This window comes from Cyprinodon variegatus, unplaced genomic scaffold, assembly GCF_000732505.1.
Source record: "Cyprinodon variegatus isolate N-32 unplaced genomic scaffold, C_variegatus-1.0 Scaffold94, whole genome shotgun sequence".
Taxonomy (NCBI): Eukaryota; Metazoa; Chordata; class Actinopteri; order Cyprinodontiformes; family Cyprinodontidae; genus Cyprinodon; species Cyprinodon variegatus.
In genome coordinates, this window is record NW_015150547.1 from 1242849 (window position 1) to 1269771 (window position 26923).

At 38.3% G+C, this 26923-nt stretch overlaps 1 protein-coding gene across 3 annotated transcripts in view; it reads right to left on the minus strand.

The window, feature by feature from the left end:
- Positions 1-25367, minus strand: part of crebrf (CREB3 regulatory factor) — a 27335-nt gene extending 1968 nt beyond the window's left edge. The window contains exons 1-10 of one of the 3 annotated variants that reach the window (XM_015373924.1): positions 25228-25363; positions 23891-23939; positions 14473-14680; positions 13631-13756; positions 7066-7241; positions 3560-4689; positions 3237-3434; positions 1237-1426; positions 1073-1146; positions 832-951 (exon numbers count right to left, since the gene is read on the minus strand). In XM_015373924.1, the coding sequence (XP_015229410.1) occupies positions 832-951; positions 1073-1146; positions 1237-1426; positions 3237-3434; positions 3560-4689; positions 7066-7241; positions 13631-13756; positions 14473-14481 (2023 nt within the window). In that variant the 5' untranslated portion in view covers positions 14482-14680; positions 23891-23939; positions 25228-25363. Of the gene's footprint in view, positions 1-831; positions 952-1072; positions 1147-1236; positions 1427-3236; positions 3435-3559; positions 4690-7065; positions 7242-13630; positions 13757-14465; positions 14681-23890; positions 23940-25227 lie in introns of all 3 variants that reach the window. The other 2 variants (XM_015373926.1, XM_015373925.1) reach the window with 2 other exon arrangements.
- Positions 25368-26923: the final 1556 nt, after the last annotated feature.

Genomic DNA, 26923 nt, shown 5'->3' on the forward strand with positions numbered 1-26923 from the left:
ATTTGAAAGACAACAGGTTGTTCTGATCACCATTCTTCCAATGTCTCATTCATTGGAGCCAGGCTAAATTACACAATTAATCTTACATTTAGTCTGGTTTACCAGCAATACAGAGACATCAGGGCCTTAGGATCGTTAGAGAGAAATAAATCATCTTGAATGTTGAAACCGTTTTATATTAATTAAAGAGATGTTTCCCTAATACATGCTTTCTGTCAGAGCTCTGCAATTTAGTCGTCTTCTAGAAAGAAAATAAAATCAGAATGTCATCAGGCAGTTTCTCTACTACAGAGGTAGTGAGCACGCTGCTCAGAACCCCTCCAACCTTTTCCTACATTGGTGTTTTGAGCAGCCAGTCCTATTTCAATTTAGGGCTGCGACTAACGATTATTTTGCAAATTGATGAATCTGTCAGTCATCTTTTTTGATTAACAATCAGAAAGCCAGGTTCCTTACAGAATATTTTTTTACAAAATTAATCCAAACATTCTTTTTTTTTAATCTTAAATGCAAAATGTCCATATATTTTTCTTACAATTCGGGCATAATTACTGCTCTAACTGGGTCACTCTGTCAGTTAAAGACATGCTTTAAAGTCTCTATACTCTAGTTAACGATTAATCGATAACAAAATTAGTTGACGATTTTTTTCAATAATCGATTAATCACGATTAATCAGATTAATTGTTTCAGCCCTATTTCAATTTGCAGCAAGTTGTCTTTTTTATATATATTTCTTTGTAAAAATGTGAAATTTTATCTAATCGGGATTAGCAGCTTCATGATTAGTGTAGTAAAATTCCCAAATGATTCCTCATCTTTAATTCTCACCAAGCGTCTCCTCGATGAGCCGCTCCAGAGTCTCCGTCATGTTGGTGGGGCGCGGAGATGAGTCCTCAACTCTCAGCATTATTTCCTCCTTAATGGCGTTGATCACAAACAGAAGCCGATCTACAAAGCAAATGTTATGCATGTCATTTTTAATCATCAGAACACATAAAAAAAAAACATGTTCCCAAGATCAGAGGTTGTAAGAACCAAATATTGTAATAGACCTGGAGAAAGAACTCACCGTACTCCGTACTGAGTCCCCAGAGCTTCACCTTGTTTGCTTCATACTGAGCTTTCTTTTTTAAACGGCAGGCCCTAAATCCCAAACAGATGAAGGAGAGTTACTCACCAACAGTGGATCCTTGTAGCTCTGCCTGTACAATCTATGCATGCATTACATTTTACCTGGACGCCAGCTTGTTCTTTTCCTTTCGAGACCGCGGCCGTGCTGTCAGCGGCAGCTCGCTGACCGGGGTCAGGTCGCTGATCACCTTGTTCAACTTGCGAAGCTCTGTGCCGATCTGCAGCAGCTTGCGAGGGTTGGGAGTTAGGTCTTCCACATCTGTGCGCCGGGACTTCTTTAGCATATATTTCCCTTTAAAAAAGAAAGCAAAAATATGATATTTAATTAGCATGCATAGAAAACAGTAAGTGAATAAAACTAAGGCTTCACAGTGAAATAACTGCAGGAGGCAGGCCAGGAAAAGCTCAGGTAAGTTAACTATAGATATTTGGTCAGGTGCCTCTGCAGCTCAGTGATGTTTTTTTTCCTTTTCTTTCTTTTTTTTTTAATTAGGGTGATCAATAAGTGTGTAGGAGCTCTGTCCTTTAAAAATTATTTTTCCTTTAGTAGATTTATTGAAAGAAAATACTGGAAATTATCCAATAAAACTACAGATTTCCCTATAAAAAGTACTTTTTGCCCATTTTAATCGGACTTGTAATGGACATATTCTCTTTAATGAGTACCATCCAGCAGACAATAAACATTTATAAGCTAAAACGAGCTGTCTGTGTCCCTGCTGAGTGCTTTCTTAATCCCAACCCTCAGATGTAACAAGCCTTTAATTGGCTTTTTTTTTTTTTTTTTCCATTCACACAAGTCCATCAAGACTCTTTCAACACATCAGCATTATTTAAAACCGGAGGGTTTGCATAAATAGGAAGGTGGGTAATTTGCTTCAGATAGTTTTTCATTTCCTCTGCTATATAAAAGACCTGCGCATGTTAACCTGCAAAATGAAAGATGCTGATTTGATTTCAGAACATGAACATCCTCTTTTATGGTCATCATCACAGCCTCAGACACAACTAAAGGACAAAATACTGAATTAAATGGTCACGTATGGTACTTATATAGCACTTGTGCAAGTCAGGGGCCTCCAAAGCACTTTACAATAATTCATCATTCACCCTTTCATACACTGATGGTGCAAAGCTAGATAGTAGCCACAGCTGCACCGTGGCTCAATGACAGAAGCGAGGTGACTTACACGGGCGCCACCCAGCCATCCGACCGCCACCATGTAGGGAGAACCAGACGCCATAAGGCTAATGTTTTCGTAGCCTAATGTAAAATGGCTAACAAAAATTTACAACAGGTGTTTATGATGTAAAAATACAAATAAATCACTTAAGAAAAAAAAAAAATTTATCTTGTCTTACCTTTAAATGGGAATGCCGGTTTTTTTTTTTACATTAAGATGATGTCATAAACACTCGCTTTGTTTTTAAAAGATTTAAATAAAAAATATAACCACAGATGTTTGGGGGACAGTGATTCGCCTACATGTTATGAATGCTGGCGTTACATAAAGAATAAATTATGAACAGTTTAGTTTGTGCCTTCAACTCGTTGCCCATAGGAAGACGTTACTTGGATATAACCTAACGGAATATCTTCAGAACAGCTCCAAATGACACAAAACTCATATGGGTGAGTAGAACATGATGTAATAACGTAAATTCAAGAGCCCAATGTAAAAAAAAAAAAAAAAAAACAGCGTTCCTCTTTAAGTCAACATATATATATATATATATATGTTGACTTAGTCCGTACTCACGTTCTCATGAACTGAGAAACGGCAAAAGTCTCGTGACGGAATGAAAACACTGTTGCCATGGTTATTTGGACACCTCATGGGAGCATTAAAGATATCTATACTAATTTTGATAAGTATATATGGAGGCGAGAGAAAATAAACGTGAAGCTGGGGTCAATTCCACCAAACTGAGATACAATCACAACTTTTACTCTCTTTTTTTAACACGTCTAAAGATTTTTTAATCAGGAGTGTATGCTAGTAAAGTGTGAGCTATCATCTGAATGTTCTTTCTCACTACCGCAAACTTTCATTAAAAAAAGATGCAGAATCACTGGATCCTATGAGTGTGTGTCTGTGTACCGTGGAGAGGCCCGTTCTTCTGGTACATGTTGCTCGGCAGCGTGTGTCTGTCCCACTCAGAGGGCTTCAGCATCCGTTCCTGTTTGGAGGGGGTGAGCTGCTCGCTGTACTCCCAGAAATAACGACGCTTGCCTCTTTTACGGCTGGAGACTCCAGCTGTCAGCCCTTTGATGTCCTCCATCAGCTCCATATCATAGCCTAAGAAATTAAATAAAATAAAAAAGAACCAGAATTGTTGAGAAAATATTTCAGAGAATCTGAGTTTTATTAACAGAATTAAAGAAAAACTGAAAAGGAGAGATTTTAATCAGAAAGGTGTCTACCTGGCTCGGAGAAGGCGTCGCTCATGTCATCATCCTTATCTGCCTCATAGTCTTCGTCCTCTTCTTCCTCTTCCTCCTCCTCCTCTTCCTCCTCATTCTCTGAAAGCTCATGCTCGCTGCCGAAACCCTCATCGTGGTCTTCGTCGTCTAAGTCGAGCCCGTCGCCCTCGTCCTCCTCTGCCTCCTCGTCATCTTCCTCCTCTTCGTCTTCCTCCAACTGCGAGTGAGCTCTGCTGCGGGTCAGGAACAGAGAGTAGTTGTGTTCCTCCTCCTTGCTCTGTTCCGGGTCTTCCATGACCAAAGCCGCGCCGCTGCCGGCACTGCATGCTGCAGCGTCAGACGGGCCACACAGAGTCTGCTTCGCATCAACCAGCGGAGGCACAGCAGACGACCTTCCTACAGGTGTCTCCCTCCGTAAAACCCCCTCGGCTTTCCTCTCGAGGCTTGCCAAGCTAGCTGAGCTGCTGGCTGTGGGGGTGGGACGGCCCACCAAGGTGGCACTTGCTGAAGTGGAGGGCTTCTCGTCTTGAGGCTGGGAAAGAGGGAGGGGCGCATCTGAGCCCGTGAAATCTGTCTGGGGGATCGCCTCGCTTTGAGCTCTGGGTCCAGAACTCACACGTACTTTGGCTTTCCGCACAAAGTCAGCGCTGTGAGATGTGGGACCAGCCATCTTAGCCCCTCGTCCCAGAGACTTGGGCTGAGTCTGGGTGTGGTCCTGGATGAGGCTGAGCTGGTTCTGGGTTTTAGCCATAGTCTCAGTGCTGGAAGGAACGGGTCTGGTTGCTTTTTGGGAGCTTTCAGGAAAGTCTGCGAAAAGGCTTCTGGAAGGACGGGATTGGGAAGAGGATGTGGAGCACGGGGAAGGTCGCACCAAGCTGGCACCCGGGCCTTGGAGTCTTTTGTTTTGAGAGGGGGTCAGCTGGGATGGAGGCTGGGAGCAGGGAAGCGTGAGGTCAGCGGGAGGGTAGAGAGTCTCACAGACGGGCAGTGAATCCTCGCTGTTGAGCTGAGCCAGCGTCGGGGTTCGACTGATCACCTCCTCATCCTGGTAGGGACTGGAGAAGTCATCCAGGCCAAGGAAGTCTACCTCTTTGGTTCCCCAGATGTCACAGCTGGCCAGTCGTGTGTATCTGTGCATGATTAAAACATATAATCATGTTGAATAAGCGTTTGTTCCCCATTTGCTCCGGGTTTAAACACATCTACCTTCAAAGATCTTGAAATATTTCAACATACTTATTGATGCAAGTAACAGTTTCTACAGTTTTTCTTGCATATCATCTCAAACCTGCAGGGCCCACAGCTGTAAACAAGCACTTCTTTTCAATGCGTTAGTGTTATGTGCGTCAGGCACATTCATTATTTATTAATTTTTTCTTCTAGTGTTGCATAGACCTTAGTTGAATCACTTATTTTTTAGAGTCTTGATAATTCTTTGTTCTTTTGTAAATCGATTATGTTAATTTGTGGGATATTGGTCCGCTTATAGCCGGGGTTTCCACCTGTTAGTCTCGCTCTCTCTCTCTCTCTCCCTCCCAGCCTTCTGAGCGATCCACCGCCCCAGAGAGCGCGTCCTGACGCGATGCGCACGTCTCCTGTCTTTGTAGGCCGCCGCTGACCTCTCCAGCCTGCCATGCGGTATTTTTGTTCGTTAGCCTTTGTTTTTTGCTGATTTTTTGTAACTTTGACCTGGTCGGACCGGTTGTCCTGTTTTCGTTCTTATTTATTTTTATTAGAGTTTTAACCGGTAGTTCGTTACTAGCAGAGACTTTGACGGCCCTGTATAGGGTGGGGCCCTCTGCAGTAACGTTTTGTTTCTTTGGATCGGCTCACCAGGTCCAACTTTCTGTTCATACTTTGTTTTTTGTTTCACTACTTTCTTCCTTAGGAGAGTTTTTTTAATTGGAAAACGGGAAATGGGGGAAAAAACCGAACCCCTTTTTTTGGCCCCTTGCCAAAAAACAAAACACCTGATCTAAAAAGAAGTTCCAGAGATTAAAAATAAAATAATTCTTTTGAACCTCATGTTTGTCTCGTGTCCTCAAATATGTTGTGGCCTGGGTGGTCGTAACAGTTAGTAAACTTAAAGTAGACTGAAGAACTAGTGGTTCCTAGAATTTCTAAAAATAGAATGGGAGGCAGATCTTTTAGTTATCAGGCTCTTCTCCTGTGGAAACAACTACCAGTTTTAGTCTGTGAGGCAGACACCCTGTCTTCTTTAAGGCTAGGCTTAAATCTTTCCTTTTTGAAAAAGCTTATAGTTAGAGCGGCTCAGGTTATCCTGAGCTATCTCTATAGTTATGCTGCTATAGGCTTAGACTGCTGGAGGACATGGGGACCCCAATTTCATCATTCTATCTCTACTCTCCCACTCTGCAGAATCTGGTAGTTCAATGTCTAACGTTATGCTCTCTCTGCTTTGCTCAAAGTAGCTCTTTGTTGATCTAAATATGATGCAAAAAAATTGCAAAAGTTAAACCAACTAATTATAAATGTATATTGTCATTTCTTCAGTTTTTTAAGCTCTGCAATTAAAAAAAGGCACAGTGTGTGATTCAAACAGAGCTTTAAGGCTTTTTATATATATATATATATATATATTTTTTTTTTTATTCAACAATGAAAAATTATGTTAACCTGCTTGTATAACTGTGGCCTGTATATTTTGTAATTCTTGCCTGAACTGCTACAATGCCCCAAGCAAAACAGCAGATGTCCACCTTGTTTTTCTCTTTGTTTTGGGAATCAGTTTAATGTTTCCCAGAGTCAGATTCCTGGGAACGGCAGAACATTTTTATACGACAGCAATTCCAAGAAAAAAAGCAGAAAGATCACAGGATGTTTCTTCACTGGATCTGGGAGCAAGCTGATCCGCCTTCAGCTTCTACACTCAGAACCCAGAGAAAGAGCAGTTAACGGGACCATTTTCACTAAAACAGCACTTTAAAAAAAAAAGAGCTTACTTTTTTGATCACTTAGTTGTTGCTATAAGGAATGTTACTCTTTTCACGTGTTTCGGTAAAATAAATTCAACTAAACATCTATACAGGCAGTACCTTCCTACAAACAGAAGGATTTAATCACAGCAGCCCCCCAATCACTTAACACCATGAAGCAACATTTAGCTTCATTGTTTTTTTCAATGCTGTTTATCCACTATTGGTCTCCCGTAAGTCTCTGAGGATTTTCCGAACTGCAGGATTCATACAGCGGTTCATTAACAGACGGATTTTGTTTGCTAATTTACAGACTTCGGAGAGGAGACTTGTTGCACCAGGGTTTGTTCTGTGGTACCGAAAACAAATGCAGGTGACTTTTCAGATGCTTTTGTAGAAACATTTGTAAAACTACAGGCCATTAGACAATTGTTTTATAACACAATCTTATAAAAGAAAATGTTTTGTCACCAAATAACCAGATGTGAAAAAGAACAGGTGGTATAAAAAAAAAAAAGATGACATCACAGGAAATTAGAAAGATGCCACAACAGATAAAACGTCTGGTACCTGGTGAGGTCTTCCCAGTACGAGTCCCACTGTTCGAAAGCTGAGGTGCTGTGCACCGCTTCACACTCCACCAGCCCCATGAGCTGATCCACTCCTCCCTCCACTTCTTTGCCTCCATCTCCAATGCCCACCACGCTGTCCCCACAGGGACTCTGCTGGTGGCTCATGTCTGTGTCCTGTAGAGAAACAAGAGCAAACTAAAATAAAAAACACAGCTGGTGAATTAGAGCTAAAGCACTGATTTATAGGTGGAAGTCTGATCCAAAGTCAGCTTCTTTGTTTTTGTTGTTGATACTCGAGCTATTTTTTAAGTATTTTTTTAGGTTGCTAGAGATCAGCTGAAAACACAGAAAACAATGGTGATATAGCTGTTCTATCAAACATAGATAACATAAATAATATATTCACATCTTTAAAAAAAACAACTAAATATGACTTTACTTTTGGCACGTCGTGCAATCTTACTCAGCTGGAAAGATGCCTCCCCACCATCTCATTCACAGTGGCTGCAAGATATTATGTCTTGTCTAAAACTCAAAAAGATCAGGTACTCACTTAAACAGTCTCTTGATACATTTGAAAATTTGTGGGGCCATTTCTTGAAAGCATTTCCAGCTCTTTAATTGCTCAGACAAGCTCAACGGCACTGATTCTACCTTAGGCGGGTCCTGAATGCTGTGGAGTGATGATATAGTTTCGGCAGTGACTGGTTGGGTGATGGGGAAGGGGTTATTTTGTTTGTTTTATTGTATTATATCTTTGTGCTTCATTACTTGACTTGTTTTATTGTAGTTGTCATGCTACTTTCCCTATTTGTGAAGTTTATATATCTTTTACTTTAACACTCTTTTGTATGAGCAACTTGTTCAACTGGCTTCTATAAGCCTGCCTTGCAACACAATATAACTGTGCTCTGTTTTTTTGTTTATGTAAAACTCAATAAAAAATATCTTGAGTTAAAAAAAAAAACTAAATATGAAAAGCTTGCAGAGCAATAGTTCTCAGTAACAACTGGATGAGGAGTAGAGCTGCTTAAAGGAATAGTACACCCAAAACATGATTAGCCTTCATTTTCTACTCACCACCACGCTGAACAACACTCTGGAGTACTTTTTTGATATCTCAAATGCATCTGGAGATCTGGGAGGCTTCTTGCTGTCTGCTGACATTCAAATAATGGAGGTCCATGCTGCCCGAGACAGAAAGGTCCATAAAAGTCCACAAAAAACGTGTCAATATTCCTCCATACTGCTCGTCCAATGTATTCCAAGTGTCCTGAGTGGGTAGCATCCAGAATTTACTCGAAACGAAGTCATTTAGAATGTTTTTAGAGCATAAACAGTAGTGTATAGGATTTCCTGAAAGCGCGCACCTGCGCGTTCACGACGCTACGGAAGCCGGCAGACCAAACCAGATGAAAGTGCGCATTCAGCGTCTGCTCTGCCAATAATGCAAGCGTAGAAGAAGAAATGTGCTGTTTACCTGTGCAAAGAAAGAAACAACGAAAGAAAAATGTCTGAGGACTTCAGTGTTGAGGAAGAGCATGAGTTCTTTGCTGAGCTGAATGCGCACTTTCGTCTGGGTTGGTCTGCCGCAGTTTCCGTAGACTTGTGAACGCGCTTTCAGGAAATCCTATACACTACTGTTTATGCTCTAAAAACATTCTAAATGACTTCGTTTCGAGTAAATTCTGGATGCTACCCACTCAGGACACTTGGAATACATTGGACGAGCAGTATGGAGGAATATTGACACGTTTTTTGTGGACTTTTATGGACCTTTCTGTCTCGGGCGCCATAGACCTCCATTATTTGAATGTCAGCAGACAGCAAGAAGCCTCCCAGATCTCCAGATGCATTTGAGATATCAAAAAAGTACTCCAGAGTGTTGTTCAGCATGGGGGTGAGTAGAAAATGAAGGCTAATCATGTTTTGGGTGTACTATTCCTTTAACAACACTTATTCTTGGAATCCAGCTTCTTTTCAAGAACTATAATCCATAATAACATTTCAACAATTTCAAAACTTTTAACACTATAGAATTTTAATACAACTAAATGTGTTTCCCAGCTGGTGGTTATGATCACCTAAGTGGCAAAGCTTTTTCAATTTACGTAATTAGTGATAATATGAAGAACAAAACAGAATTTGCCTGCAATAACTTCACCTGAACTGGAAAGCATGTAAACTGATCACTTATCTGCTACAGCAGCAGCTCGGCTTCACTTTAGTCTATATCCGACTCATTTAGGCGTAATTTTCAATCATCTATCACAACAGGGTTACCATAATAACTGATGGAGTTTATAATGAGTTACAGTGAATAACTTATAAAATGAATTCACTTAAAACAGAGAAGAATTCATCTTAAACCTTTTAATAAACTAGTTTTTACCAAATATCTTTTTTTTTGAAGTCATGTGGCTTTAATCCATGAAGCAGACTAAAAAGGAGACCGATCGCATGTCCCAGCATCCAGTGAACGTGTCTGTTACAGAGCAGGAAATCGAATGCGCAGCAGTGGATCACTATTGTTTAGTCTGGAGCGGGAAGTTAATTGAAGCGGACACCTGTAGCTGACAGCTAGAAGAGTTTCTGTTTAAACCTGCTATGAAGCCTGACAAATGCATCGAGGATGTCAAACAACGGGGTAACAGGCCTCTGTGTTTGAAATTCCAGTGGAAATTCTGGCAAAGAGCTCCATATTTTATTTATATTTAGAGTTCTTTTAAAAAAATAAAAAAGGAGGGAAGCTGTTCTCTGCAGAAAATGTAGATTTTAATCCTGATTGGTTAGCTTTGATGTCATCACTACGGATACACATCAGAAACTAAAAGTAATACTCTTTCAAATACTAGCATGAGACATATTTATCAACAGAAACACATTTTTATGGAGGAGCCTATACTAAATAAATTATTCAAATTTTTTAATTCCAAAACGCTCAGCTTTGAAAACAAATTTTGATGTAATTGGATAGCTAACATGGTCTGATAATGTTTTATATAACGTCTCTAAGGCAACTTTCACACTGATCAGATCTGATTTTTTTGCCCATATCGACCTTTTTCCATTGACTCAATTCTGACCTTTTCCTTCTTTTTTTCCTCTCCAAACAACCTTGAATTGTGCCGCTGCCATATGTGGTATGGAGATCTATCTTATAGCTTTTAAACAGCCTGCAGTCTAAAGGATCATGTCGTATTTCATCAGACTTTGATGTCATCACCCAGACTTCTTGTTCACACATAATCCTCTCACTGTTCCACAAAAACACATTACCAATAGTTCTGCTCTCATTTTTTTTAACCTTACCTCATCTTGTGATGTGATCATAATACTGTTGGCTCCAGTTATTCAACAGCTTATACTAACACAGAGATACTACATCTGACATTCCCTAAACAGTTTGCTTCTGTGTGACGAGGGGCATGTTGGCGCTGTAAAGCATTTGGAAAGGAATCTCATGGTGACTGCATTTAAGTAGTTGTCTGAACAAACATTTCAGAAAAACCTCAGATATTTGCAAAAAAATCTGAGTTGAGCATCAAGACCTGCAGCTGTAAGCAAGGCTTTGTTTAATTCTGTTTATATGCAGTAAGTATTGTGAGGAATGTCTGTCATCAGCAGGAAAATGGGCGTATTGAAAGGAATACTGGCTTTGGTCTTAATGAATGTCACACAAAGTCAGATGCTGCATGCTTAGCTGCAAGATTTCAAACATACCAGAGGAAAAATAGGTTTTATCAGCATTTTAATTAGGAAAGACAAGGTATCCCAAAGTATCTGCAAGGTAATCGGGTGATTTTAGGGTTTTAATTTCAAGATCTCCAGCAGTTTAACTTTGTAGTAGTTAAACTATGTAAAGAGCTGTTAGTGGATAAGGTAAAAAAGAAAAAAGCTCAGAGAACGGCAACAATTTGTGATGTTTTTAACTCAGAAACTTAGGTTTTTTACAGTTCTCACATTCTGAGAACCAGTGCCACAGCATGAATAAAGAATCAACCATGCATTTGTTAAAAAAAAAAAAAAAACTAATGGAAGAAGAACCAAAGCACAATAAGATTGGTACATCAGCCAATCAATATTAGCCTTTTTTCCCCAAATTGGCATCGGCCAATACCTGGATATGTGCTCCATCAGCATTCAGCAGCCATGCCTTAGGATCACGTGAAGAGTATGCTATCCATGGTTAACATTTTGTTTGTTTTGGTAATAAATGTTTCTTTTGTGTTTAATTGAGAATTGTGCAACATTTGTTACTAATGCCTCTATAGAAAAATGAACAATCGTCTGCATTGTTTAAAAAAAAGGGGGATTTTGGTTCTACTATTGGAGATTTAAATGCATTTTACCCTGTTTAAAACATGGAGAAGTAATTTGAGACTTTCTATGACAGAATAACTAGTGGGCTACCATTAGTGTTGCTTATGGTGTTAGATATTTAATCAGTTCTGTGTTAGAGGTAACATAATACCTTTAGGTAAAGACCAGGATGAGCAGTTGTGTGCTGACAGAGTGCAGAGGAGAGTGTTTTCACACAGCACAGCTCAGCTAGAGAAGATGCTTACAAATAAACTTCTGGTGCTACGTTGGAGTTTACCGTCTGCACCTTTGAATAAAGCCTCCCACCAGGGCTCTTTCTGCATGACTTGTAGGATTTCTCACTGCAACATTAACAACAGTTATCTGCTGATCTAAAAGCTGACGGAAACAGGTTCTTGCACCAGTATTCTCCCACAAACCTCTGAAATCTTCTATTAAATAATTAGTCTGTGAAAGGTTACACCTTTTAACATAATTTTTTTATTCAATTACAGTTATCTGATTATTAATAAATTAACCAGAAAAACAGTCATCAAATTAATCAGTTTGTTCAATGATTAGTAGATATTGCCCCAATTCAAAATGAGTATTCTGACTAGCTGTCAATGCAAGCAGGTTTATTTTTCTAGATGTGTAAAAGTTTTAAACACTTGAGCCCTGATTTACAGTGACCCCAAAGAAGGAACGCTTTATTTCTTGTACAAACAAAAAGCAATACATTCAACCAGTGAATGTGTTGAGAGCAATTTGCTAAGATTGTGCCCACACTTGATAATTAGTCCAAAAGACTTCCCAACTTAAAGAGGATTTCAACATGGAGCATTTTGGAGGGCAGATTGGATTCAATTTACAACAGCACTGCACACAGATAACAGGTAAGATGGCAATGTGGAGAAGATAGGTGTGGATGAGTAAAGAAAAAAGTCACCAATAACAGCGATGATGTGTTGAAATGATCAAGATGCAAGAAAATTTTGTTTCAAGGAGCATTTCCTAAGAATAAATTACTTAATAAGTATGTTTTTTCTGCTTTTATAATTTTATTTCAATGTTCCCATGTCCACAGCCAGTCTGTCTGTCATCCGTCATTCTAACCGTGTCGCCTTCTGGCCACAAATGACAGCAGAAATTTGCTATAGATGCAGCCAATGTACGTGCAATTAAGTTGAAGGTTTGATAAAAAACAAATGAGCAGCGGGGTAGGCCTTCACATTTGCATATCACCCCCCTTTTTTATTTTCTGATGAGTATATGGCAAAAACGCTTCATGAACGGTGCTATTTTACTCATGTCAAAGGTGCATTTTAGCTGCAGCTAAACAGACAATGTTTTTTACACACAAACCATTAATGAGTCAGGGTCTTAGGCTACGTTCACACTGCAGGCCTTGATGCACAATTCCGATTTTTTTGTGAAATCCGATTTTTTCGCGTTGCCGTTCATATTTACAAATATATGCGACTTTTATGTGATCCTGTGTGAACTGCAGTCATACAACGCAAGTGTCCCGCCTGCGCAGTAGAGGACGCAATGATGTCACAGGCCAGCGTGCTCTTTTTTTCCGGAAGTAAACATGGATGGTAGTGCCGGCGCGCATCTAGCGGTCTTTTCCAACTATAAAAACACAATCTTTTCAATATGTTTAAACATAAATACTGCTCCCCGCATCATCATCTGCCATGGTCGTTGTTTTTCTTGCTGCTTCTGCGCAGCAAGACGCATAATAGTGACGTTTGTCGGGTATTAATGACATTCAGGTCGGATGAATGCGACCTGGCCGTTCAGACATGGGTCGCATTTGAAAAGATCAGATTCGTATCGGATTCAGGACCACATAGCCAAGTGGCCTGGGTCGCATTGGAAAAAAAAATTTAATCTGTGTTGTTCAGACTGTCATGAAAAGATCAGATCCAGGTCGCATATGGGAAAAAAAAAAAAAAATCGGATTTGGGTCACTTCAGGCTGCAGTGTGAACGTAGCCTTAGAGTAGCACTATTAAATGACAAATTAGTGACATTGTTTAATGACAATTTTTTTGCATAATTTAAGAAGGCAGCTTACAACTACCAAAGTTAGACTACAATTGGATGTAAATTAGTGATAGCATTATGTCAGCAGTTTTAAATTTTGTAAGGAGAAAATAGACTCAAAGCATGGATGATAAAGTTTGAAACCAGATTGCTGGATGGTTGTGGGTTTGTGGATTTATTTTACGTGTGTGTTCCGTCATGTTCACTCACCAGCTCGTACATGAAATCTGGGTCAGAGCTGGTGGCCAGCAACTCGGTGCTGGTTAGGGCCTGGTCAGCGAATGAGTAGTTCTGAAAGGCGTCCCCAAAGGGAGGCTCCATCCCACTGACGCTGGGCTGTAGGGTAATAGAGAGAGAAACCAGACATACCGAGTGAGCAACAAGGATAAAGAATTGAATACACTGTGTTATGTTAAAGCAACAGTGTGTAGGTTTTGATCCAAATAAGAACTGAATTTGAGACATTAAATTAATTTTCAGGTCAATATACAGCACTTCTATTGATACTCCATGCAATCTCCAATGTAACAAAAGAGGTATAGATCTGTCACTAAATGAGTCATGTTACGCAGAGCACCACTTTACAGCTTCCCTTCAACATGAGAGCTAAACAAGCTAAAGCTAAATGTGATATAAGGGTTTGATCTCCTTTTAGATTTATGTCATCAGTCCCAAAAACAATTAATTTGACTGATTTTTCTTACTCTTATTATGTGTGCTTTGAAAAGATACTAAACTTACAGTTACACAAGCAAGTTCTTGATAGGGATAGCCCGATACATGCCAAATATTGTGTTATAACCGAAAAAAATGATCTAATACAGTTCAAATTAAACTAATATTTGGCCATTTACACAGCGCTTCTTTATTGCTAGACCATCTAAATCTTGTGATCTTCTCTGTCCGCACCGGCTTATTTTTTTTTCAAGCATTTAAATACAAGAATTATTAAATATTTTCACTAGATTCATTTAAAAAGGAATAAAACAGACATCATGACGACTGCGTATATATCTACATGTAAACATGGATTATCTTGTTATACCTCTTACCTGAGGCATTGCCAGGCACAGCTTAGAGCAGCGGCGGGAACCTCTGGGTCTCCTGTCCAGTCCCCCTGCTCTGAGTTGATCAGCACAATAAAACACTGCAGGGGGAGATGACCACAAAGTTCTGGGGGGGTGCAGCCTTCAAGGCTGTGAAGAAAGGGCAAAAAGCGTCTTTTCTGGTGTTTGTTGTGTTTCTCCGTATGCCTTAGGTCTGGTGAAAAACACAGAAGAAAACAATAAGTAAGATAACCAAAGCTTTGGATTAATATGCCAAAAAAGACATGAAAAAAAAACTCCTTGATGTCAAGTACATGGTATGAATATTCTTTTCTACTTGGAACAAAAAACATTTCCAGCAACCAAGAAAGAAACATTTAATGAGCTGTATGTATACAGGGTGGAATATTAACACAGAATAGAATTCTACTTTATTGTCATTAAACTATCACAAGTACAGAGCAACGAAATTCACTCTCTGCATTTGACCCATCCCCTTGGCAGAGTTGTCAAGTATCGAAGTACAAATACTTTGTAACTGTACTTAAGTACACTTTTTAGGTATCTATACTTTACTCCATTACTTATTGTTCTTCCTACTTCTGACTTCTACTCATTGCATTTTCACACAGGTATCTGTACTTTCTATTCCTTACATCTATATCTAGTGAAAACTAGTGTAATTGGATGAGTCATATAACGCAAACACTCATTGGTTAGCTAAAGGAAATCATCAGAAGCAAGCATGTGTTCTTCAAACTGCAAACATGAATTGTCTATGCCATGCTACAATGTCGGATTCAGAAAAAGATGTTGAAATGTCTGAAAGGTCGGACACAGGGGCGAGCGTATCGGGAGATGGAGACCAGCAAGACCTCCCTCATCCTTGGCCCTATCTCAAAGAAATTTTCGAAAAAAATTGGCTTTCAGTTCATAAAGGGGCATCTGGCTGTTTTTTCAAAAGATTACTTTATATTTTTATACTTTAAGTAGTTTTTGGAGCAGTTACTTTCTCACTTTTACTTGAGTAAAGAGGTCAAGTTGATATTTCAACTTTTACCAGAGTGTTTTTAAACTGCGGTATCTATACTTCTGCTTAAATAACAAATGTGTGAACTTTTGACACCACTTTCCCTTAGGGAGCAGTGGGCTGCCACTGTTGGCGCCCTGGCAGCAGTCTGGGTTTAAGGGTCTTGCTCAGGGACCCAGAGTGGCAGTCTTGGGGAGTGTGGGGGACTTGAACTCAGAACCTCCGAGACCAAAGTGCAATGTTATAGCCACTAGGCCACCACTCCCCTGATTTAGAAACAATCACAAATGATGGACGTTGATCAGGACATATGCATGTTATTGGCAGCAGGTATCTCTTATTTAAAAGAATTTTATATTTTTTAAATACTTATTGTTTTGAAGGGTAGCTAGACAGACTCATTATCTGTCGTTTCTGTTTTCTGTGACCCAAAAGCAGAAATACAGTAATTGTTAAAAGTCCATCCATTTGTTTAGTACCACATTACCCATGATGCATCTGTTCATTTTGTAGTTCCAATTTCATGTCGCTAAGCAAGTTGTTTTGTTCTGTGCTTCTGGGTGGTTCGGTGGCATAAAAATAGCATCCACCGTTAATCCTTCCTTAATTCAGTGTATATGAAACCTGTGTGCGTTTTTTTTACAACGCAACTATACATTTCATGTCTGATATTGTGTTTAATGTACGTTATTATCTAGGGGGGGAAATCATCCTCGTGTTTCTCTGGTTACTGATAATGCAAGAGTTTACTTACAATAACTCAAGTTTCTTGTTATACTTTGCCAGATACATTGTCATTTTATCAGTATATGATGGAATTACCATTCATTTCATATTTTCCGACAGTTTTTGTCAGTTGTATGTTTATTGCATTTGACCGATAATGCATGTGTGGGGTTAATCTAGTGGATTTCTATGGTACTACAGGCTGTTTTCATTCTGCATCTATATGTACCCGTTTTGCCTACATGGCTATAAATATATACCTTTAGTTTTTCTTCTGTTTCAGATAACCACACATTCACATACTAAACCAAATATAAACCTCATCATCTGTACCATCATCTCCAATGTACCTGCTTCTATTCTATCAATAAACCCTCTAAGCTGCACCGATTGAGTCGACATATTCCTTCTGACCGAGGAAGATTTAATTGATGAGAAATCTGAAATTAGTGCAAATTAAACATACAGTCTTCTATAGTAATACTTTTGGGTCTTAGGCATATACAATGTCATTTAGAAAAAATCTAAAGATAAAACAAAGAAAACAATATTTTCCTGTTAAAATAAAGAAACATATGACAAACGTTTGTCCAGCTAATGTTTTTTAGCCCTGAAAAGAACTTTTGCACCAAGCACAATCAGCAGACATAAACTCTGTTGTAAGCCGTTGCCATCTGCTGGCAGTACCGGCCCACTCATCCATTATCCTACCAGCTCTGAAGCTTTAGCCCCAGCTTCAATTAACAATTGTCACCTTGTATTCAGAGAACTACTCATGTCTTCTCTCTCTGGACATCCGAGAATCATTGGCACTTTGTTCACACTTGATTTTGATACTTTCCTATTTTTTAGACCTTTGCCGGGGAAACGCTGAACAGCTTGCCTCCATTACTTCCATGTTTACTTGTGCAATATCTCTGGTTACATGGGCTTGTTATGGTAAATACAAAAAAGCTCAAGTTAACCGAAAAATTGATCCAAAACAAGGAGTAAAACACAAAAATGAAATATATTAAGCCTTTGTATGCAACTAGAGGGAGCTACTGGCATAGTAATGCATTATGTCATAGTATGTGAACAGGCACATGTTCTGTATTAATCGCAGGTCTTGTTGGTATTGCGACTTTACCAATATAATTTAACACTTTCCAAATATTGTGCATAAATTGAATGTTTGACCCAGAAAATCTCAATATATAGAAACAACTTTCTAATGAAAAAGGGGTTGGCATTTGTCATATTGTTTATCAATATCGTGATAGATCTCTAGTCATGATAGCAATTTCGATCTATCCTCTAAATCAGAGGTCTTCAACAGGGGGTCCGCGCCCCCCTGGGGGATCCGCGGAGGTACTGCATGGGGGTCGCGAAAGTCTTGGTTGATTGCTTTTTTTATATTCCCTCCTGCAATTTTTTGCACTAATTAAAATGTCTTTAAATACACATTAACATGAATTCAACACACTGTAGTAAACAGATAAATGAAAGCAGAAGATGTCTTTCAGTCATCAATGCACACATACAGCGACACACAAGAGCTCTTTTAAACCTGGGCACCGATTCATTCACCACACCTGTCCCATCAACCAGGAATCAGATTCAGAAATACTTTAATAATCCCAGGAAGAAATTACTTTTGTTACATGACTCAATATGTAATAGAGTGACTATAGGACCAGTTTGATATAACACAATTTCATACAATATATATAATTAGGGGGTCCCCGCTTAATCTCGCAATCAGTTTGGGGGTCCCTGGCTTTGAAAACGTTGAAGATCCCTGCTCTAAATAATACATTGGAATTAGCAATGATAAGAAACTTAAACAAATGAGTGAATTGTGAGTTTTTATTATAATATTTTCTATATTTTTCCATTGGGACATTGGATTATGATTAAATGCAATATGTTTAATGATATAACTCACACCTCTTTATGTAACTAGTGTCAATTATTTTTAACAGATAATTAACACCTCTGCTATAAGAGACCAGATGAAAAATGTTAAAAATAAGACTTTTTTTTGCAACCACACAGATACGGATGGACCAATGAAAAAACAGGGTTTAGAATTAGTAAACGGTTCCATATTAGCTTTGATTTTTCATTCTTCAATTTATTCTTTCATTTTAAAAATCTATTTTTCCTGCTCATCAAGGCATTGTCAGTCTTTTAACACATTAAACCGAATGTTTTCTGGTTGACTTTTATACAGTTTGATAAAAAAAAAAAAAAAAAAAAGACAATGTTTTGGAACAAAACCTTCAATAGAGACATGAAGAATCACTTAATTTATATAATTTCTGTTGGGTAAAGCATAGATCTTTAACTAAGAATCAGCCGCAGGCTTTTTATAGTAGTTAGAAAAATAAAAACAAATGAAATAGAAAGCGAGAAGTGGTAAATCAGACCTCATATAAAATCAGTCGCAACCAAGAAAAGAAAAGACACCTACATTATTTATTATTTCATTTAATCCTATATATGTGGGCTTTATTTCAATCAGATACTATTACTCTTCATGCTTCTAGGATGAACAGCTGCAGTTTCTGTTTTTTAAGTCTGCTGTACAAGAGAGCATGAATTTCTCTCAGTGAACCACAGCACAACAATGATGAAACACGTGGCCCTGTATTTATCTCAGCTGCTTTTGCTTTTGCATGACAAATAAATAAGATCTGCATAGAGACATGACCCCAAGCAGTGAAAAATCACTCACCAATCCCTCTCCTGCACAAGGCCACTGAACAACGCCGCTTCCTCTAGCTCAGCGTTTGTTGACGAAAATAAACTTCTCACCCCTGACAGTTCAATCTCCCTCTGATAGGCTTTGCATAGAGACAGGAAGTGGTAAAAATAAAAAAGCAAAACACTGCTGTGCAAACCGCTGGTTTGACTGCAGTTGTAAAAGCGACACCTTAGCGATAGCAGAAGCCAAAGCAAGCTCATGGGTTGTGTGCGAACATATCTGTTTAATCACCCACAGCAGACCTGGAACCAGCTCGACAGCCAAAATAAATTGCTGAGTATCATCAGAGCTTAGTTTGCAAGGTCTTCCGCTGCGTTTGTGTTTGGTTTCATTTGTGGCAGAACCGGAATGAGGAAACGCACAGTTTAAACACAACAAAGCTTCTGCATCAATCCCCCATTCTATACTGCGAAATAGTAACCCGCAAGTTTTCAAAAGCAAAGCAAACCAAAGTGAGCTGAATTCCACACAAGAAAAGAGACTAAATATAACAAAAATCACATAACAGCGACTCATGCAGTGAGAAAGCATTTCTGAAGTCTAGAGTTCAAGCTCAGTTCAGGGTTCTAGCACTAGAACCCTGAGGCCTAGAGATGCAGGTTGTCTTAATTGGTGCTACATTTGAGCTCTGATACCTTCCTCCCATGCTTTAACAAATCCAAAGTCTTTACAGATAACTACCAAAACACTACACATTTCAAAAGTTGCTAAAGGGACCGTATTACTGGCAGACTGCCACTCTAGGTCCCTGAGAAAGACCCTTAACCCCACACTGCTCCCCGGGCCGGCAAATGGCTACCCACTGCTCTCCAAGGGAATGGGTTAAACGCAGAGAGTGGATTTCTCCAGTGTGAGATTAATAAAGTTAAATTATTACTATTTATTCGGTTTTTGTAGCAGATTAAACTTCAGTTAAGTCTGAGCAACATGTCTGCAGCTACTACATATAACTTTGATACTTAATTAAAAAAAAGCAACCTTCAATCAGTTTTACAGCGCTGTAGAAATAATTACCTAACACTGCATGGCTTAACAGCGGCTGCTTAGATTTTAAGCATTCAATCAAAAGCAAAATACACCATCAGACATTGATCCCTCTGTAATGAACCTTGGCATGACTGGTCACAGATGAAGCTTTTTTAAAATCGGTTTTTCATCACAACTTCCTGTGGAAAAGTTGATTTCCACAAACACGAACATATTTGTTATGGTTGTGTGTTATAGACTCAAACAAAGAAGTTCATGATGAGGATGTGGGATGCGCTTGATAAATGGTTTTCCAAATTTATTTGAGAGGAAAGAAATTATAACAAGAAAATTCGGAGGTAATGTTTGGGGCAAGTCTTTGAAGCAGCTTTAGAACACTTTCCCCAAATTTAAACATCTCACAAGGCTGTTCAGTGGATCATATGAAGACAGAAAGAGAAATAAACATCTACCTGACCTGAAAGGCTTGGCAAGGATATGCATTAAAGTAGCTAACAGGTCTATGGAAACTCTGGGTAAACTTGCAGACAGGACAACTTCCGCTTGGCACTCCACAAATCTGGCCTTTATAAAGAAGCTGCTTAAAGAAATCCATCATTTAAAGAAGAGCCATGAAAAGTCATGTTTGCCATAAACAATGTTGGGGGTAAAAACAGTGAAAAGCTGCTAAAATCAGGCGAGAACAACCAAACCTTCTGGTTGTACATATAAAATGCTATGTGTGTCAGTTAAGTTAACCTACACACTAAACTCACCATGAAACAAAGCGGCAGTAGCGTTATTTTGTAGCTCTTCTTTAACACCAACAAAACAGCTAGTTAGCTGATAGGTGGACGAATGGAGATAAATAATGGACAATGTGGGAAGAGAGGTTGCTAGCAAGTACAAAAAGTTAAACTCTACCTATACAATACCTTAAACACAAAGACAACGCTGTAGCCAAATAGTTCAACCCAAAATATACTCGTTTCAAATGGCCTAGTCAAAGACCACGGCAATATACAGTTAACAATGAGCAGCAGAAGATGAAAACTGAGGTTCACACTCATTAAATCTAATCAAGCTGTTTTGCAGAGAATAATTGGGATCATTTCAGTCTCTAGATATGCAAATCGAGTAGAAACAGCACAACAAAAAAACTAACAAAATAAGGCAGTATGTTTTAACTAAGAGCTACTATGTACAAACACACACCTCTCATCTTCACACTACTATGGTTCCATCACTGAAAGCAGAGCTGCGGCTGTCACATCAAAATCTGTGAAAGGTTCAAGGTGTAATACAATCTTTTTTTGAAGCACTTCTAATAACCTGACCTGGTTCCTATGTAGCATCAAATGAAAAGTCAGCATGCTGTGCTCTGCTCATATCTCCCTTCATGCAAAAAGGTGATATTCTTTGCCTCACAACACTGGATGTGATTCAAGTAGGCCAATCAGCAGTATCTTCTCTGGAATGAGTTACCCGCAGATGATTACAGCAGAAATAACAAGCCTGAGATAGCAGCCCGTTTATGAAAGAGGACATGCGAGAGCGCACATCACAAAAGGTTGTTAATCCACAAGCCCCCAATGTGTTTGGACAGCGTGGCAACAGACTGAAATAGACGCTAAGTAACAGCCGATTGTCCCAAAAGGGTAGGGATTTTCATTGCTCGTTTTGTTGAGTTGCTGGTGTGAGCAGACGGAGGTTAGCAATTTACTACCACGGTCAGTGGTTCAGAAATTAGTCCATTTGGCATCATCATCCTTCCTTCATACTCAACCCTTTTAAAAGTGAGCAGCCTACAATATAACCCACATCAATGAAAAAGCACACCTTTAAAAAAATTAGGTGTGTCAAGGGTTCAGTTGTCATTTAAAAGACATGATAGCTTTCTGGGTCAAGTTAAAAAAAATGTAAACAAAGGTTAGAGGACATGCATAAGCTTTAAGGAATATTGCGGTTTTCCATTGGATTTAAATCCACTATCTGAATGAAGGAACCTTCCTCCCACTTTTAAGATCTGCTTGTTACATTTTCACCAGAAAGAGAATGAAAATCACACATTAAGTCTGACAGAAGCATCCTAATATCCATCCTAATCCATCCATCCTACATACTAGTATTTTGTAATGACAAGGCTTGGGATGATATTAGATTCCCAGGATAACATACTCTTGATTACAAACATAGCGGTTTGAGGGTCTTGACAAAATACAGCATTTACACTAATAATAAGTTATAACATTCAGTTTTCTGAGTATAAAAAGACAAAGCAAAAAAAAGAGACATAAATAGAATACTTTATGATGGCTCCAGTTAATACTCTGGGCTGCATTACAAAATAAGACCTTGTTAAAAGTGTCCTGCTTCAGCACTTAGAGACAGCAAACCATTATAACAGACTGCTATTACTCGCTGTTGCACTTTTTTTAATCAGATGTATGAATCTAGTCACCAGCAGCTCACTGACAAAGCTTCAAATAGAGAATGAGAGCCTTAAAAACTCACAGAGCCACACACGAGGTAATGGCCTCATTTTGGTTCAAGTGATTTGGTTTAAAATGATGAAAGGTTGAGCAAACTTATTATTTTTTTCCTTTTTTTTAAAGGATCTTTAATTGTGTCAAAAATAGGCGCACCTAATTCCCCGGATAATTGCTGCACAACAGTGTAATAATCTCTGAAAGCAAACCACTTGAGCTTTTCCTGCTGAGAGGGTTCTCAATGTTTGCTTGTTTTATCTGAATGATTTAAAAACTGCACAGAAAGAGAGGAGGGTAAAGACTTAAATGCTTCAGAATTTAGGTCGGCGAGGAACAACACAATGATAAACTAAAAGTCAAATATAGAATACAAAAGATTTAAACTCTGTCAAACAGAGGAGTAAGCTTTAAGAGTCAGTTTAAAACTGACCTCGGAACCTTTAGTAAAATGTAGAGCTGAAACAATAAATAGGATTAGTCATGATTAATCGATTGTTGAAATAATCTAAAACTAATTTAGTAATCAATTAATCCTTAACTGGAGTATAGAGACTCCAACAGAGCAACTCACTTAGAGTGGTAAAAATAAAAAAAACATTTTACAATTATGTTCAGATTTTTTAGTCTGTCAATATGCTCTATCCGATTATTAATCGATTAATCGAAAAAAAATAATGGACAGATTAATCAATTTGCAAAATAATCGGTAGTTGCAGCCCTACTAAAATGTGTAACAAAAATAAATATGTGGTTGTCATGTGACTCTAGTTTATAAGCACCTGTATGAATAACAACTGTGGCAATCAATTGGCTAGGGACCAGGCGTGTTCAGGAAACCTCTACAAAACAAAAAAAAAATAAATCTGATTCATCCAATTTTTTTAACATAATACAAACCACCACCCTAACACTTGAGATAAAACCATGCATATTGATACGTACTGTTTTACACAAATTAGACAGACAAAGGACATTTTCACAAATATATAGAAATGATCTGTTAATTGTTCCCATTTAAAGTGAAGTAAACACTGCTAACTCTATCAAGGTCTTTTCCTTCACACACAGCCCTTTCCTATTCATGCTGTTTTCAAATAATAGATGGCTTACTTCTACAGGCTTTATTCGGGATGGACAGCATGATTAAATAACTATTTTCTAAAATCAGCTTGTTATATTTATGTTCATCTGTAGAGAGCAGAAAAATAATATTTTGTACAATAATTATACCTGTAAGAACTGCTGTTATATTGTTTTTTTAAAATAATTGCTCATTTTCAGCTTAACATTACAGGAATCAAATCATATTTTGCGTTTTATTATAAAGGTATAACGCAAATATGTTGATGAGAATCTTCTAACTGAGAACAACTCATTGCTGTGTAAGGATTTTTTTTTTATTAGCATCAATAATAAGGACATTACCTTAATCATAACAAAGAGGGGATGCATGTTTCAATTTACCTCAGACATTGCTGATGAAAGGACACTGAGCTTTGCATGTATCCAAATCCTGTTGAGGCAAACCACGCTGTCAGTGGAAAATCACAAACATACGTTTTCCTTAAAGCAAAACCATAAAGTTAAAGCGTTTTTTTTAGGTTTCAAAACCTGAAAGCAAAGTACTATTGCATAACACGATGACGTGTATTACAGATATGACCCATATTATCCCCCCAGTAAAGCCATAAAGTCACAAGTGTCTCGCCAGTTCTCTGCACCCATCACAGAAGCAAAACAAAACCTCAATCTAACAGCCTCTGCCAACACCCACGTAATCTTGCATTCCTATTGGCTAAACCGACACCAGGGTCCGCCTCCGCAAGCGTCTGATTGGACGCCTCAACCGTCAATCACAGAAGCTGCTTCATCATAAACAGCTTGTTTCAATCTAGGTTGAAGCAGAAGATAAACAACTAGGAGGCCTGCATCCCCGTGCCCTACATATTAGTATTAATCAAATATTTCAATCTAATCACACAAATAAGAAAATCGCCATCTTGAAAATAATAATATTTCATGAACGGTCGTTTTTTCCCCCCAGAAAACAAAAACATACTAATTATTACGGTGGATAGAAAGCCCAGAAATACTTTTACTGGGTATAAAAACAATAAATTGGAGAATGAGACGCTTAATATATGCTATCGAAGTGTATTAGAGTTTAAATTACATGAAACAGCCGAGCTTTTCTCTGTTTGGTGTTGGGGGGGTTGGGTGGGGGGCGTGTACCCAGGGAGACCTGAGGCTGTAAAGCCAGGCTTTTCCTACCACAATTACACAACTATTTCATTGTTTAACTGCACGTATTCCGGAAATATATTAGAAATAGGCAAAAGTAATGAGATTTACTATTTTGACAGTGCAGCCTGCTTACATAACAGTTTGTTTTGTTTTTATTTTTCTACAAATAATGACACATAATCAGCTGTTTTGGGTGCTTGATGACAGCAAACCAGCAGGATCTCGTCTCGGTGTGCGTTAAAGAGCCTCCTGACCGACGTTTATATCAGCTAGGTATACGAGCTAGCTGCTCGTCGATAAACTGCCAAAAGCTGATAAAATAGCCATTCTATGCTCGTTCTGTTGCATTCAATTGAATGTTATAAAGCCGAAATCACAAATAATGTTATTTTTCAGCTGCAACTCGGTCATTAATGGCCTCCTTCCGTCCCTTCCTCATCCCAGCTGTAGCCCGACACTCAAGCACCAGAGCCAGCTAGCTTCGGAGCTAACGAAGCTAACGCGACAGAAACACTCACTTCAGGGTCATTAAACGCACCACAATCGGTCCTACTTACTTTTAAGACTCCCGTGCATACGTCACTCCCGTTGCCAGATGTCCGTGTTTGAGTTAAACTGTTGATTAAAAAGATATTTCCCTTTCCAATTGGAGTACACACGGTTTAACAGCTCTCTCGGGTTTGTTTTGTTTTTCTCCTTCCTGACGGGTTTCTGGAAAACGCGTGACTCTCCGATCCACGTGGTCTGCTCATCAACCAATAGGGGGGCAGCTCCTAGCTGGAGGAAAACACCTTCTAAATATCTTTTTAGTTTTCATTTACAAAGTTATGAAGAAGAATTATAGAGAGCAGTACGGAAGAGGGTTAGGGCCACTGAAAAAAACAAAAACAAAAAAAAGTTAACTGATTTTTAAATTTTATTTAGTATATTATGAGAATAAAAGTCATAATTCTGACTTTAATCTCAGAATTCTGGCTTTTTTCTCAGAATTCTGACTTTTTTTCCTAAAATTCTGACTTTTATCTCAGAATACTGACTTTTTTCCCCAAGAATTCTGACTTTTTTTCTTAAAATTCTGACTTTAATCTCAGAATACTGACTTTTTTTCTCAGAATTCTGACTTTAATCTCAGAATTTTGGATCTTAATATACATGGGCACCATGAAGGAAGAGATGTGGGAGCCCTCAGCTTTACTGACAAAGATATGAGTTTTTTGGGAGAGCTAGTAACACATTGAGGAAAAATTAGGCAACTTTTTAAGTGCCCGAGGGGTCCCCGGCGATGCTATTTCATTAATGGAAGAGCAAAAGGTGATTAAAACAAGAGAGCTAGTCTCTGAAACAAACATGGCTGCAACTTGATGCTAACATGTTTGTTATCTGTCAGATTTCAGTCAGAAGTCTGAGATTAAAGTCAGAAATCTGACCTTTTTTCCTATATTAAACTGAAATAATATTTTAAAATCAGTTAACTTTTTAAGTTTTTTCAGTGGCCCTAATCCACTTCCGCAGAGTAGAGATAAATTACGGAATGTGGTTTAAAGTAGGAAGGCCGTTTTGTTTTCTTAGACATTCATTACTGTAATGGTTCTGCTATTTAATTATCAGAATTCCAATTTATCTCTCATATATTTCTATTTTGTTACCAAACAGTCTTATATATGACTTCGTATTTTAAATTCTGTGAAGCATTACTCTGCTTTTGATAATAACCCCTCCCCTTTCATTTTCTTGAAAAATGAAACTAAGAAATGTGTCAAATGTAGATTTACATTTCAGGGTGAAGATTATATAGTAATCTAAACAAATATAAAACATTAAAATCCCATGTGAATGTAGGGTTTAACCTTTTAAAGGCAGAAAAGGGGGGGAAATGGGCCAAAGCAGTATTTTCAGTTTCAGATTTACTCATTCAGTTTCTGTAAAGGAATCCTAACAAAGACTTCCAATACGGAGGACCAATAATGCAACGTGGAAAATAATAAATCAATAGTTTAATATGTATGTAATAAATTAAATATCAAGAAAGTTTAGAAATCAACCCATATCTCCTCATTATGAAGGCAGTAAGCTGTAATAGAACTAAATATTGTCATTATTTCTAAACATGAAACTGCAGTTATACAGTAACATGATAAATCAAATGATTAATCATCTTTGAAAAATAAATAACATGATACAAAAATAATGTATTACATGTGTTTGGGTGGACATGTGAGTAAATATTTTTACTTTATTTAGAAAAAGAATATA